This window comes from Alligator sinensis, unplaced genomic scaffold (genome assembly GCF_000455745.1).
Source record: "Alligator sinensis unplaced genomic scaffold, ASM45574v1 scaffold783_1, whole genome shotgun sequence".
Lineage (NCBI taxonomy): Eukaryota > Metazoa > Chordata > Crocodylia > Alligatoridae > Alligator > Alligator sinensis.
Genome location: NW_005842197.1, coordinates 121,027 through 136,772, shown reverse-complemented (window position 1 = coordinate 136,772; position 15,746 = coordinate 121,027). Strand labels below are relative to the sequence as shown.

Below are 15,746 nucleotides of genomic sequence, written 5' to 3'. Positions count from 1 at the left end.
TAGGAAGATTTGTAAGTAGAAATCTGGAATTTGGCTACTAGCTTAGAACTAAGTTTTCAGCCATGTGTTAAAAGGGCCACATGCCTGTATTTGAAAGGCTCAATTTATTCTGTTTTGCTGAAGGCATTTTTCTTGTAATATTTCTCTGTCCTGTACCTCTTCCCCATTCTCTCCCTCTTGGATCAATAAAAGCTATCTGTTACAGCATGCCTGGCTGTGAATCTCTGAGAGGAGAAGGGTGAGACAAGCCTTTTTAGCTCCCTTTGCTCAGCTAGCTAGGGTGGGCATCACGTTTTACTTTCCTCCAGTACAGGAGGCTACTTTTGAATGCATCAGGCTAAAAGGAGCACTCCAAAATACCATGGTGGGCTAAGCACCCCCAAGGTTTTCAGGGTCTGTGTACCTTGGGTTGCACCGAGCCTCGACAGACTCCAGAGCCCGGGTGGTGACAGCAATTACCCCAGGCTTGCGGGTGTGCTCCAGGAAGGGGGTTGGCTGGATGTAGGAGCCCCAGGGGAGACACCCCAAGCCTGGTTTTGGTTGGGCACAGTGAGGCAGGTGGCTCAGCCTAGTAGCATCCCCTACTGTCCTGCCACAGTAATCACCAAGAGACAAAAGCCATAAGGTTGTTTCCTCACCTCTTTATTTCCACAGTGAGGCAGATGGAGGTCACAGTGACTTCTCAATGGCCTTCCAAATAACCATGTGCAGATGGGCTATAACATAGCTAAGGTGGACCGATCTCACAGGGAGGCAGGAGCAATCCTGGCAGCATCGCTGAATAAGGGTATCTGCTCCGGGCACCTGTGAAATGGGCACCAGAGCTCCATTCAGTCATGGGACGTGATGCCATTTCTGAAGCCGACCGATCAGATGACGTACGTGGAAAAATGCTGCTTCCATTACTTCTCCTGAGAGTCCACCATCCCCTCTCTGAATGGACAGGTCACTGAGGTTATCCGCACTGGACGGTGGACCGCCAGAATAGCCTCACCTTCCAGGTGGTGGGAATTACTGAAGTGCACTCTTGCCCTTCCTTGCTTGTCTGCAGTGCTGCTTGCTGCTGCTGTTTCATCCCAAAGACAGCTGCTTCAGCATCAGGTGAAGGGAGCCTTGTAGTTTAGGATCAGTCGAAGAACTGGAACAAACTATAAAAAAGCAGCTATTTGTAGGAGGAGAGCCACTCCCTGCTGTGCTCAGCATACACATATCTGTATCTCTCTCACTGCAGCCTGCACTAATTATAGCCGTGTACCTCCCGTGTGCTGCCGCAGCCTGCAGGGACTAGTTCCAGTCCTGAGCAAGAAAACCCCCTTTTGTCTGCAGTTTTAGCAAAACCAAAGGCAAAGATAGGGTGCAGCAGGTTGGGCTGGTAGAGAAATTCCTATGCAGAATGTTGGCCGGGTTTTTAACATATTTTCCCCCATTTTTCATGCCTTCCAGGAAAAGTCAGGATTTTAACTGGAAAAAAAATGTATAAAATTTTAGGCTGAAAAACCAAACTCTTTCTGAGGGATAGGAAAGATTTCTATATAAGCTGCCAGGCTGTTACCCTGGACTTGCAATGCAGGTTCCTGATTTCTGTGGGCTGGGCTAATTACAGATTCTGTCTGCAGGGATTTCCATGCGGGCCCTCCCAGGAACAGAGATTACAGTTCATTATGGAAGATGAAGCCTGACGAGGGAGCCTGGTCCAGACTGGAGCACCGAGTAGCTCTAGCTCCTACAAAGCATTGTGGCAGCATCTACCAAAATACTTGTTTTCAGTTTAGCATCCTCAGTTCACAGCGTTTTGGGGAAGAGACCTTATTTTTTACTCCTAGAATAAGGTGGAAACCTTATTCTAGGGGTAAAGGCTGGAAAATGGATCTCCCTGGGGGCTTCTGAGCTGTGAGGACATTAGTGGTGGGTGTGCACGGCAGCAAATGTACAGCTGTGTGCAACTGCTGATGCAGCTGAAATACATGGCAGGGAATCCTGGGCCTGTGGTTAAAAGCACAAAAAAAGAAGCAGCAGATCACAAGCTATGGAGCCTGCTGGGGAGGCTGGGAAGGGATTTTAGTTCTCCAAACAGTAAATAGATGTACTTCCTCCCTGCTCTGGGCTTCAGCTGGATGAGCGAGCGAGCGATTGCACAGGCTGCTCAGAGGAGGCGGCGTTGGTGGCAGCTGCAGTAGGAGTTACTCCGTGGATGCCATAAGCTAGGCTTTCTAGTCGCCAGACTCCACTGGGATGAGACGGGGTAACTCTGTGTCCCTCTCTTCTTCGCTGATGCTTCTTGGAAGGATCCCTCTGTTCCCCTCGTTCTGCAATGGCTCTTTGCTGCTGCTCACATCTGCTTTTGGTGCGTGTCAGTTTTCAATGCCCTTTCTCCCCCTTCGAAATCACTGTGGATGAGCAGAGCTGCATCCCAAAGGCTCTTGCTCCCCACAACGCTTGCCTGTTTTCTTCTGCCCCCGATCATCTGCTCTCAGAAGATACTCAGTGACATCTAATGACCCCTGTGCCCTTCCTCAGTATGTGTCAACTTCTGCTCAGGCTTCAACTTTTTCTAACTGGCCTCATTTGTTTCTGACTCAGAAACAAGTAAGGCAGGAAAGGAGCCCCAGTGGTCACATCTAGTGCAAGTGCTGCCTGAGGCAGGATCAGCCCAGTCCAAATCATCCTATATAGCCATAATCTAAACTCCGTATAAGACTACCCTCACCCTGACACAACACAGACCTAACACCTGAACCTGCTATGGGTCAAGCAGGGGAACCACGACAGCCAAAGTCCTGGGTAACTAGGACATCATCTACTCCAGGTGTAAGGGATTTAACAGGTTGGATCTCCCACCCATCAAGCTGGCGCTGTAAATAGGTAGAGTTTATGTTGACCTTGACAAATTAGAGCATTGGGCCCAAAGGAATCTCATAGGGTTAACAAGGACAAATGCAAAGTCCTGCACTTAGGATGGATCAATCCCATGCACTGGTACAGGATGGGGACCACCTGGATGAGCAGGCTCTCTGCAGAAAAGGACCTGGGGGGACAGGGGACAAGAAGCTGGACAGGAGCCAGCAGTGTGCCCTTGGTGCCAAGAAGGCTACCAGCGTCCTGGGCTGCACTGGTAGGAGCATTGCTAGTAGGTCTAGGGCAGTGATTCTTCCCCTCTATTCAGCACTGGGGAGGCCACATCTGGAGTCCGGTGTCCAGGTGTGGGCCCCCACTACAGAAAGGATGTGGACACATTGGAGAGAGTCCAGTGAAGGGCAATGAAGATGGTTGTGGGGCTGGGGGACAGGACTGGTGAGGAGAGGCTGAGGGAACTGGGCTGGTTTAGTCTGAAGAAGAGAAGACCGAGGGGGATTGAATAGCAGCCTTCACCTCCCTGCAGGGGGGTGCAAAGAGGATGGAGCTGGGCTGGTCTCAGTGGGGGCAGATGGCAGGACAAGGAGCAATGGGCTCAAGCTGCAGCAAGGGAAGTTGAGGTTAAATGATAAGAAACACTTCTCACCAGGAGGGTGGTGAAACACTGGAACAGGCTCCCCAGAGAGGTGGGGGACTCTCCATCCTTGGAGGTTTTGAAGTCCCGGGTAGACAAAGCCTTGGCTGGGATGATGCATTTGGGGCTGGTCCTGCTTGGAGCAGGGGTTGGACTAGATGTGACCTCCTGAGGTCCCTTCAACCCTCCTTGTCTGTGATTCTGTGTCTGCGAGCTGTGAGGCACTGAGGTTTCCTCTGCAAGTCCCTCTTGACTCTGCGGGGATTTGGTATTTGAGCAGCGGTGCCATAAAGCTTTCCAAAACACAACAGGATTCAAAGCACCGAGCTTCAACCATCTCATGGACAGGGTTCTCACATGACCTGGCCTTTGGGACAGGTCATCTACTCTTGAGTCCAGGGCTCAAGCTGTACCGTGGCCCAGAAACCTACACATTTGCTAAACTGTGGTCCATTGCTGGCAGCATAACAGCAGGTCCAGCTGCACACTTTCACTTGAGCAGATGCCTTGGTACCTAGGTCGAGGGCAAACAGCCCGACCCAATGACTAGCGATACCGTGATCAGCAGTTACTGCCTGTGAAGTCTGCGAGTGTGTCTCAGAAGTCAGCACAGAGCAGTGAAGTTACAAAAGAGGCGTGAAGCCACCCGGTGCACCCGAGAGAGGAACAAGAGCGGCTCTGACGCTGCCAGGGGTTTCCATCTCCAATGAGGAAGCCTCTTGCACCACATGCAGCGCTGAGCGTCTGCTTCCTCCCTCTGCTCATTTCTCACTCCTGCCGAGCTCCCGCAGAAGTGCTGAGAAGGGCTCGGCGCGAGGCGGAGGTCACCCCTGGGGCTGCGCACGGCCATGGCCCTGTGGGGGCCAGCTCTGGCCATGCTCCTGGCTCTTCCATCCCTCCTGTGTGTGCAGGATCCCGCACTGTCCAGTTCCAGCAAAGTGGAAGGAGGCAAGAGTCCAGGTAGGACCTGACTCGGGGTTGCTGCTCGCCCAGGAGCTGGTCCCAGGAGAGGGCTGCACTCCGTGGCCATGCCAGAGCCTGGGGGGCTCAGGCGCCAGGCAAGGCGTCGGGGGGAGGCAGCAGGAGCCACAGGACAGCCAGGGCCATGCGTGCTTCTGGGCTTTCCCGGGAGCTGCAAGCAGGGCAGAATCCACCCCTGAAATGGAGCGAGCAAGCCGTGCACGTGGCTTTAGAGCAGCCGACGGGGGAAGAAGTTTGAGTCCTGCCCTTGGGGCAGGTTCAGTCGGTTTCTGTGTCTCTGAACGAGGATCCCGCCAGCCACTTCTCGTTCAGAGATGCATCAACTGTCCTGGAGAGCCTAGAGCTGGGACGCACCGGCTGTGCAGAGCCCATTGCTCCCTTCTCGCTTGCTCACGGGAGGGTGTGGTGCACGTGGCCGAGCGGGACTTCTTGTAGCCAATGCACCTTTGCACCACAGCTTTCTGTTGGGCTGGCAGCGTCCCATGCAGAGCAATGCAGGAAGAATCGGTGAAGACGGCTCGCTGCCAGGGGTAGCGTGCCTAACCTATGAGTCATTCTCTCTGCTGGAAAATGTGGTGTAGAGAGGTCTTCCCATAACAATAACAGGCTTGTCATGTGCTCTGTGATGCTTATCTCTTGTGGCTGCAGAAGCCCTTCTTTTGCATCAAGGGGTGGCTTTTATTGTTCCCTTGATAGAGCAGGGAACTGTGGGTGTGAAATGGGACGGGAAGAGGGTCTGTATCGGCCTGTGCTGTGCATTGAGAGCAGGTGGGTGAGCTGCAGACATCTGCCAGCAGAAATTAAGGAACCGAGCGGGTATCTGCACATCAGCAAAGTGGAAGCAGCTCAAGTTCCAGTCTTTTATTTGTGGTTTGTTTCCATAAAGGCCGTGACACATCTTGTCTGCCAGAGCTTTTCTGTATCAGCTCCGTCTCTAACTCATCTCAATACTGTTCATGACAAACGGTAGCTTGTTGCATGTTGCTGCCCCTCGGCAGAGCTGGCTTTGGACTGAGTTCGTGGAAAAGCACCCCTCAATTAACAGATGCTGGTTTGGGAGATTGGACTCCGTTCAGCCTGGGTGAAGACCCAGTTGTGACCTTTCGGGCCAAGTGAGCTGTGATTCACAGGCCGATTCATCGCAGGCAGATGCCCACCTGGCAGGTCATCCAGCTGCAGTCTCAGATGTGTTGGCATTCAGGGGTGATGGTGCAGCGAGGACTCAATGCCCTTCCTTTAGTTGAGGCCAGAGCCCGGGGCAGTGTGTGCAGGGACCTGATGCTGTTGTTTTCCAGGCTATAGCTCCCCTGCGGATAAAGACAGACCTTTCTTCTCCAGAGCTGTCTGAAACCGAACCGACAGCTCACTAGACAGCTCTTCTCAGCGACCCTGGTACCGTGGGTCTCCCCGACTCACTTACAGAGGGCAATGGCCTCGCTACACTGGCCCTGGTGCTATCGGTATCCCAATGATAAAGGCTGTCCCATGCGGTCTGTTTTGGGGGGCTGCGAGGTGGCAGGGTGACTCCGGGCAGGACTGAAGGGCGATTCCTAGACAGGGAGCCCCGTCTCTGGTTTCATAGGCAGATGGCTTCGCTGAGGCTGTCGGAGACGGGGCCAGCCTCGCTCCACGCACCAAGGGCCCCCTGCTCAGTGCATCTATTTGCTCAGTGGGGTGGGGGACCCCAAACCCCATGGCAGCATTGCAAGGGGCCAAGGACAGCCCTGTGGTGCAATGGGAGAGTGCATGAGGGCTCTCCCTTCGGATAGCATGTGGGTCTGCTGCAGGGAATCGGGCCCCGGAGGACTTTGGGAAGCATCCCACATACTGGGGTGGTGGGTGGGCTTCTCATTCTTTCTATAACGGGCGCTGGGCAGTTTGGAGCTCAGTCCTCTCAGCATGGCGGGGCAGGAGCAGGGAGGGTCTGGGTTGATGCCTCTTCTCAGTCAGGGGCAGGTCCTCAGAGCAGTTGCAGCTGTAGTAACCCTAATTCTTAGAAACCCTAAAATTAACCCTAACTCTAGTTTAACCCTAGTTTTAACCTTACTAATCTTAACCCTAACTCTAGTTTTAACCCTACTATTCTTAACCCTATTAATCTTAACCCTAACCCTAGTTTTAACCCTACTAATCTTAAGCCTAACTCTAGTTTTAACCCTACTATTCTTAACCCTAGTTTTAACCCAAGCTTAACCCTACTAATCTTAACCCTTACCCTAGTTTTAACTCTACTAATCTTAAACCTAACTCTAGTTTTAACCCTAGTTTTAACCCGACTAATCTTAACCCTAATTCTAGCCTTAATATTTCAGTAGGCAAATTGTAGCGGGAAAACCCTTGCCTGGTCTCCAGTAGCTCAGCCCTCCCCTGACTTCTCAGCGGTTTGCTTTCCCGCGTGCCCTTCACCCAGTGCTCCCCCAGTCCTGGCTGGCTCAGAGAAGCGATGGGGCCCCTGGTTTGGGGCGCTCTGCAGGGAGGGCTGTCCTCACTGGGCCCAGCATTAGGTAACTTGCACATCACGTGATGAAGGTGCTGCGAGCGCTGTTTTGCTTTGTGGGAGAGCAGCTGCAGGGACAGGATGTGGCTGCATGTATGGTTCATTTGTAAACCAAAGAAACACTTCTCTATTCTCTCTCTCTTCCTTTGTGCTCTTGAGGGGAGGGTGAAGAAGGGGCACTTTGTCTCTCAGTCATTGTGCTCCAGATGTGCTCATGTCCTGGCTCATTCACACCTGTGGGAGGACCATTTGTGTCTGGAAAGGTAGCAGGGGCCACTCATAGGCTATGTCTTTATCCCAGATTTAATTCCAATGATCTGTACTCTATTAACATGTCTCTTGTTAGCCCAGCTGGGTTCAGAGCAGCCACCTGAGGATACTACCAGAGCTAACAGAGGAATTGCATTACTGGCTGAGTTGTGCTAACTGGACCGGTAGCTTATGTTCCTTGTAATGGGCTTCTCCATTGAAATTAAAAATACAACTACACTTGAGCAAAAAGGGTTTTTTTTCTGGTGTAACAGAGACTCCAGCTAGATGCAACACAGGAATTTTTAGCAAGTAAATTCTCTACTAAAGACAAGCCCTAAATGAGGTGCCACCCAGCAAGTGACTGCAAGCAGGAAACACTGGTTGCAAGTAGAACAGCGTATCAAGATGTCACCCCCAGCCCAGTTTTATAGCTGTCATTTCCGATGGCAAGGGCTGGGGACTGAGAGGGTGAATATCTCGCTCCTCATTTCCAAGCAACAGAGAAAATTTTTTTTAAAGCAGTTTCATTTCCTCCTAGCCTGGCACAATAACTTCCTTCATTTCCTGCCTCCCCTGGTCTCTCTGTTTCTTCTGCATTTTTACAGTTACAATGAGCTTTGTAAATCTGTCGTTGCAGCCTCCATCCACACCCGTCCCTCCTGAAGACTTGCTTCTGTTGTATAACTTTGCAACGATCAACCCCTCTACCCTACCTAGGCCCATATGCATCGTTTGAATTGCTTGGGTGCATTTTCTATGGGGGGGGGGGGGAAATTGTGCTGCCTTCGTTCATACTAGTTAACACACAATGAGGCAAAGTCCTAGTATGGATAACAGAGTCTGTAGCTCTCAGACTGGTTTGCAGGTTGAGGTGAAGTGTTTGCCTGGAGTTGTTCACTTCAGTTCAAACTACAGCCTTGTCTTCACTTGGACGTGGTCTCAGGCTGGTTGGATAACACGAGGGATGAACACACCTTTTCCCGAGTGAAGACACAAGCCCCCAACTGTATAATTAAGTCTATCGGATGTTGGTTGCTCCTGTCCTCCTTTACCCTGTAGTATGGCATAGCCTCACTCTGTCAAGTGCAACCATTAGATTGGCAGGTCTTTGAGACTGATATGTAGTGGAAGTCTTCAGCTTTGTAGGAAGACATGAAAACTAGGGAATTATTACAGCACCTCCATGCTCACAGATGGGATGGGAGAGGAGTGGAGACAAAAGGATGATATTTGCTTTCATTGCCATGTGCCCCAAGAGATGAAATCGAGGTATTCCAGCAACGTGGACCTTTGGCTGTAATGCAGCAACGGGGCAGAGTCACACCAGGGAGGCTGCAGAGATGCTGGGTGGTCTCCAGAGCTTCCTTGCATTTGATACCAAAACTCACGCTGACTTCAGCGGGCTCAGGGTTTTACACACTTAGGGGCAGAGCAAAGGGTGGGGGCATCTCTGTTTTCAACCCTGCATTTATTTCAGAGAGACCGTTCATTTCATTCTGAACTTTAAAAACAGTTCTGTGCGTGCTGTAGTGCTTTTAGCATGCTTCACAAGCAAATAAAGATCTTATTCAAGACAAGAAAAATATGGCTGTTATTTCACTGCATCTGGCAAATACAATACCATTGAGCCATGGATAAGGGATTCAGCATTCTCCACAGGTGCCTCACTATTATGCATGTTAAAAGGTGCTGAATTCGCCCTACCCAAACGTGTTTTCTGTGCTGAGACGGCATAGTTGACGAGCTCTTTCCTCCAGCCGGGGTGCGAGGGAGGGGTTGTGAGGGGCCATGCACGGCCACTGGGGGCTTCAGGGGCTTCTCTTGCAGTGCAGGTGTGATGGGAATAAATGCTGAAACAACCATTTTCTCATTACATCCTTCCAGTTACTTCCAGGGTTTACAGCACTGCAGACCTTACACCTTTCCCCTTTCTGCTGGGGATGTCACCCCCACCCCCACCCCCTCTCTGAGGCTTGGGGAGTTCATCTCCATTTGCACAAGGGGTGAACTCCATCCTGATGACACCGGCATTTATATTCTGACTAATCGGCACTACCACAACTTACATCGCTAATGAACTTAGCCCGGAGAGTCCCCAGCACCCGGCAGAAATGGAATTCCTGTTTTGTCGACATTTAATAACGAAGGACAAACAGCCTGGCTCCATTCAGAGATCAAGCTGGGACCCTACAACACTTCCACAAGGGAAATAGTGATTTTCAGATCTTTCACCTATTTCATACATGGAGCTCTGCAATAAGAAAGGGGCTCAGTTTGGACTGCAACAGCCTGTAGCTTTGTCTTGGGCGTGGTGTATTCGGCTGTAGCTTTGTCTTGGGTGTATTCAGTGCTGCTGCTTGCAGCTACGCCGTGCCTTGTGTGCTTGGAGCTGCACAATTGCCCAAGCACATAGTTTCCCGTTGCCATCTTGGTCCATCCGCTACCCGCACTTGCTCATCAGAACCCGAGCAATGGATAAGGGTGCTGGAGGTGCTGTGATTCAATGCTGCAATACACCAAACCTCTTTAGGTGTGTGGTAGCACCAGCCATGCCATGACCTGGAGGTAAGAAACAACGGTGCTTCAGGTGCAGGTGCTACAAGCACTATCTCTGTTGGCTTCCAGTAACCATTTGGCCCCATGGCTAAAGGAAGGGGGGTCTCGAACCAAGGCTGGCAGAAAAGAAATGGTGCGCTCAGATGCAGTGGCTTAGGCAGTCTTAGGAGAAACAAAGTCAATCTTAACTTTGTCCTCAGAGTCCAAGAGGGAGAAAAGGCTCCTCAGGCCTTCTGCCTGGGGTGCCTCACTGATTTGTGCCTCTATTAGAGGTATGGAGGGGACACGAGTGACATTCAGACTTTCTAGCTAAGGTCTGGCATTTTGACAGGGCCTCCTCTGCCATCGCAGCCATGCGGCCGAATGTCTGCCATTCCCAAACTGCCCCAGTGGTGGGATGGGAAGATTAGCGAGGAGAGGTCCCATCTTTTGTCAGACCAAATGGTGTCGCTGGGAAGGTCAGGAGACAAACTGTTGATTTCAAGTGCCCTTCCTCAGGTCTGGAAAAGAAGCAGGCACAGAGCCCAAGCTAAAGACAAATCAGAAGAGCCACTGTAATTAACTTCATTTGGTTAATGACTTTAAGTGAAGTGGGCCATCAAACCTGTGACATTTGCAGAGGAAGAGGCGAGAGATAAGTTACAAGGAGACATCATATGAATGCCAGCTGAGTCCATGATTTGGGGGGCTCAGTTGTGAAGTCCTGTTCCAGGGCCCATCTCACCAAGGCACGGTGTGGGCTGCGTCTGAGGACGGGGTCTAGGAGGGCAGCCACCGTGGTTGTTTTGTGAAAGTTGTTCTCCTACTAGGGGACTTTGGTCCTTTTCATCCAAACTGCCACTGGAGCAATCATCTTTCTTCCTCCTCTCCTCAGCTCCTCTCATTCCCTGTTGTTCTGCACATGGCGGAGGTAGTTCCTGTCCTTGCCGTGTGTTGTTCTTCGTCAGTCGTTACACATAGCACTGTTTTGGCAAAGGCAGTAGCTCTGTGCGCCCGCTCGAGGCACCGTGCTTGCTTTCAGGGCGGGTTCCTGCTCAGACCGATAACAGTACCAGCCATGTAAGCCGCTAGTGCTGTCTCCGTCCTGGGCCAGTCTAATGGCCCCACAACTGTGGGGCCACAAGACATAACATTTTTGGCAGCAAGGGTGGGATCTTCATTTGCATTGATGCCTGGAGCCACAGCCTAAGTCACCCAGAACTATACCTTGCATTCGATGGCTGGATTAAAGTGAGAAAAGCTATGTCGCTGATTCAATTCAAGATCTCACCTACAAAAACCCTCACCTCTCCCAGCACCGTAAGAAAATCCTTTCCTATTATTAGATCTGTGCATGAGAGAGACTACATACGACACCCAGTTAGTGTCACATAATGATAGTGGAAAAGTGGGCAAGAGAAAGCACGTTCCTTTTTCCGTGGGAGTTCGTTCTGGAGCATCGCGGCGGTTTGGATTCGCCCACGCAGTTTCCATGAGTGCATGTGGTTCGTTGGGTGAGATGTATCTCATGCTTTGGAAGATCTGTGGGTTCAGATAATTATGTTGTGGGGGTGTTAACAAGGGCAGCTGGGGTGATGTGTTGGTAGGTTTTTGCATTTGGTGAGTTGGCAAGAGCTCCTTATGGCTAGCGGCAGTTAGGCTGCGCCCATACCTGTGTATACTCTCCCGCTTTCAAGAATAGCAGCCCCTCCTCTTCCATCCAAAACCCAGCTAGAATACACTGGGTGCATCTACATGTTCATTAATGTGCCCTAGATACTGCACATTTAGTTTAGTACTTCCTTAATAAAGTACTAACTAAATGCGCAGTACCTAGAGTTACTGTGCAGTAGTGCCGTCTCATGGTTATATATTGCTGCTTACTGTGCATTAGCCTCATAACACTGTGCAGTAGGCTATTAGTATGGTTTGTGCTGTGATGTGCTACTGCACAGTGTTATGAGGCTAATGCGCAGTAAGCATCTTGTGTAGACGTGCACACTGGGTGCAGCTACATGTTCATTAAGGAGCTTTAGGTAATGTGCATTAAATCTAGTACCTCCATTGTAAAGTACAGTACTAGAAAAATGTGCATTAGCCAATTTTAATTTGCATTAGATAACGAGCAGGTTTTTTTTTTGTGATGCTTTAATGTAAATAGGCTAATGCGCATTAAAGTACATGTGTAGACACACTCTCTTCTTAGGCCTAATCCCTCAGCCTGGACCACAGGCTGCAATAGCCTTCTTCAGGCCCCTGCCCCTCTATGAACCTGGTCTTCCGAGTAGCCCTTTGGTTCCCTTTTTTATTCAGTCCCCTTTTGCAGAAATCCTGTGCTATGCCCCTGCTGTGTCCACTGGCACGATTCGCCCACTCCTGCTACAGCTCCCTTAGAGTCCTGCTTGCAGTGGAGCTGGTCTCCAACCTGCCATGCTCTGCCACCACCCTGTCTTCACCCAGAAAGCTCACTTCCTAAGACAGAGCCTTTCAATGAGTTTCTATTGCTGACTTCCCCCTGGCCAGAAGAAGCCTGGGGCTGGTTTTCCAACCCTGCAAGATCATTAATCATCTGAGTGGGGCCTACAGGCTCAGGAGGAAAGGAACGGACTTCATATAGACACACTCATAAAACCACCAATAAACCACTTAGTTCAGATGAAAAAGAAATGAGATTTGAATACTGGTGTATTCTCATAGGAAATGTGTCAGCAAGGATGACTGTCTGTTGTCAGTTGATTCTATGGCAACCGTCCCTGGAACATTGAAACTGGTGATTTTCAAGTGCATGATTCCTGTGTCCAGCTGTGGCCCCCACTACAGAAAGGATGTGGGCACACTGGAGAGAGTCCAGTGGAGGGCAACGGACGTGGTTGTGGGGCTGGGGGACAGGACTGGTGAGGAGAGGCTGAGGGAAATGGGCTGATTGAGTCTGCAGAAGAGAAGACTGAGGGGGATTGAATAGCAGCCTTCACCTCTCTGCAGGGGGGTTTCAAGGAGGATGGAGCTGGGCTGTTCTCAGTGGGGGCAGATGACAGAAGGAGCAATGGGCTCAAGCTGCAGCAAGGGAGGTTTAGGTTGGATATTAGGAAAAACTTTCTCACTAGGAAGGCAGTGAAGCACTGGAACAGGTTACCTGGAGAAGTGATTGACTTTCCAACTTTGGAAGTGTTTAAGACCTGGCTAGATGAAGCTTTGGCTGGGATGATATAGTTGGAGCTGGTCCTGCTTTGAGCAGAGGGTTGGACTAGATGTGACCTCGTGAGGTCCTTTCCAACCCTCATTTTCTATAATTCACAAGATAAACTCAGGGGGAATCAAATAGGTCCATAGTATTAACAGCATTCTGTCCTGTTGTGGCCTGTCTGTGATCTTTGCAACAGAAGAATTGCTGTTTTATTTTTTTCTACAGTCAAAAAAATGAATGAAAGCTCAGAGCCACAGGTTACTGGTAGGGAGTGCCTCGGGGGGGCACATGCCCCGACCTGACGGGGCCAGTGCCACCCCTGATGGCTGACACCGATGCTGTCGGCAGGGCTGGTGCCCACCCTGACAGGGCAATCACCATTGGTGGCTTCTGCTGGTGCCTCCCCAGATTCAGGAGGCATCAGTCACTCATGCTCAGAGCTGGCATTTTTTGAACTGTGGCTTGTGCCTAAAAAAGTCAGAAGTGTGTGATATGCATGAAGCTTGCTTAATAATTATTTTCCAACTATTTGGGTTGGTCTAATAAAAGATACCAGATTCACCCAAGGAACCTTGTCTGATATGCGTGAGCCAGCTGCGTGTAGGATTGCTGAAGCTGCATCGCTACAGCTTCCTCTGTGCCATGAAGGGATAGCTGTTGCATTTGGTCATTTGCAGATGCAATTACTGCTAGCGCAGGAACAAGTGTAGCCATTACATGCGTGCGTTTCGGTCATACGCTTCTCTGCAGTTGCCTGGTTCTGAAAATGGGAGTGATGGCAGCAGGATCGCATCTCTGTTAAGATCAACCAGTGGTTGGAATAACTTCAAACCAGTATTAAAACCACATTTCCACTAGCTCTGCTTTCTTCCCTGCACTGTTTCAGAGGGGTGCTAAGTGCATTGAGATGCATTCAACTGCTGACAAGTGCTTTACTTCTTCAGAGTACAGAAATAATCTAAGGCCGCAGACCCAGGTCCCTTCTCCAGCTGTGCTTGGCAATTACTCACCATGCTAGTCAGCTAGTTTACAACATGTTGGTTTGCAGGGGGGTTTTGTCTTCTTAAATGCAGGTTTTATATATCTTGTGGCTTCACTGTGCTGGGGAGTTTAAACTAGTCCTGGGGGTAGAGAGCACCATGCATACATGGCTGATACCTTTGTTGTTCTGAGCAGGGGCCCAGGCAGAAAGCAAATGCGGTGGCTTCAGCCAGCGCACAGTTACAGCATTTAGAAAACCAGCACTACATATAGTAGCTAACAACGAATACCCCACATCCCTCCACCCTACTCCAAAAAATGTGACATGCTTGTAAAAGATAACATGCAAAGATAACATAAAAGGTGCAAAAACATTAGGTAGCCTGACTGAAGGGTGGAGGTTACCAAGGACTTTCGCATAAGTTGCATGTATGACTAGTCTACCCCCACTTGCAAGTCAGTAACTGGTGCAGCAATTCTCAACCCGGGTGCCTTGAGCTCCTTTTAGGGGTGCTGCGGGGTGCCACACCATGTTAACACTGTGAGGTGTAAAATCATGATTTGCAGGGATTTCAAATAGTGATCTAGAGTGTTTCATAGAGTTCACAGACATTTGGGCTGGAAGGGACCCCAGAGGATCATCGAGTCCAGCCCCCTGCCCAAAGGGCAGGAAGTCAGCAGGGATCATAGGATCCCAGCAAGATAAGCATCCAAATGTGTCTTGAAGGCATTCGAAGTGGGTGCTTGAACTGCTTCTGGCAGCAGTCTATTCCAGACCTTGGGGGCTCAGACAGTAAAGAAGTTCTTCCTTATGTCCAGCCTGAATCTATGAATCTATGAATCGGTCGTGACAGAGTTTGTGACCGTTTGATCTTGTCATCCCTTGGGGCGCTCTGGTGAACAGACATTCCCCCAGATCCTGGTGAGCACCTCTATAAACTTATAGGTGGTCACCAGATCACTCCTGAGCCTGCGCTTTTCTAGGCTAAAGAGCCCCAGGGCTCTCAGCTTCTCATCACAGGGTCTGCTTCCCTGACCTCTGATCATGCGCGTGGCTCTCCTCTGCACTCTCTCAGGCTTCTCCACATCCTTTTTGAATTGTGGAGCCCAAAACTGGACGCAGTACTCCAGCTGCCACCTCACCAAAGCCAAGAACCAGGGAGAATGACGTCCCAGGATTTGCTTGAGAAGCATCTATGGATGCAAGCCAGCGTTTGGCTCACTTTACTAACTGCAGCATCACATTGAAGGCTCATGTTCATCCTGTGGTCAATCATGACCCCCAAGTCCCTTTCGTCTGTAGCACTAGCCAGCATAGCACTGCTGAGCCTATAAGCATGCTGCAGGTTTCTCCTCCCAAGGTGGAGAACCTTGCATTTTTCAGTGGTAAACACCATCAGGTTCTCATCCGCCCATTTCCGGAGCCTGTCAAGGTCAGCCTGGATCGCCCTCCTGTCCTCAGGTGTGAATGCTTTACCCCAGAGTTTGGTGTCATCGGCAAACTTGGCCAGTCCGCTTCTGACTCCAGTGTCTACATCATCGATGAAGATGTTAAACAGTATAGGCCCAAGGACAGAGCCTTGAGTGACCCCACGGGTTGTGGCAGAAATGCCACCGTCGGTGCCCCTCTCCAGAGATCTGTCTCAGCCAGCCTGGGAGGCTGCTGTTGAATCCCTCACAGCGGGGATCTCGCTCCTTGTCTGCAGACAAAAGCCTGGCGCCTGGGAGGCGATGCTCTGGTCACCTGGGCAGGGGGGGGAAGACCCGGCCCTGCGCGCGGGCCCAGGTAGCCAGGGATGCTTTGCAGATTGGACGGTTTGTAGCCAGTA

General features: G+C 50.6%; 1 protein-coding gene across 1 annotated transcript in view; it reads left to right on the top strand.

The window, feature by feature from the left end:
• Positions 1-4,270: 4,270 nt before the first annotated feature.
• Positions 4,271-15,746, top strand: part of LOC102367956 (complement receptor type 1-like) — a 37,806-nt gene continuing 26,330 nt past the window's right edge. The window contains exon 1 of the mRNA XM_025207506.1: positions 4,271-4,447. Coding sequence (XP_025063291.1) covers positions 4,336-4,447 — 112 coding nt within the window. The 5' untranslated portion in view covers positions 4,271-4,335. The remainder of the gene's footprint in view (positions 4,448-15,746) is intronic.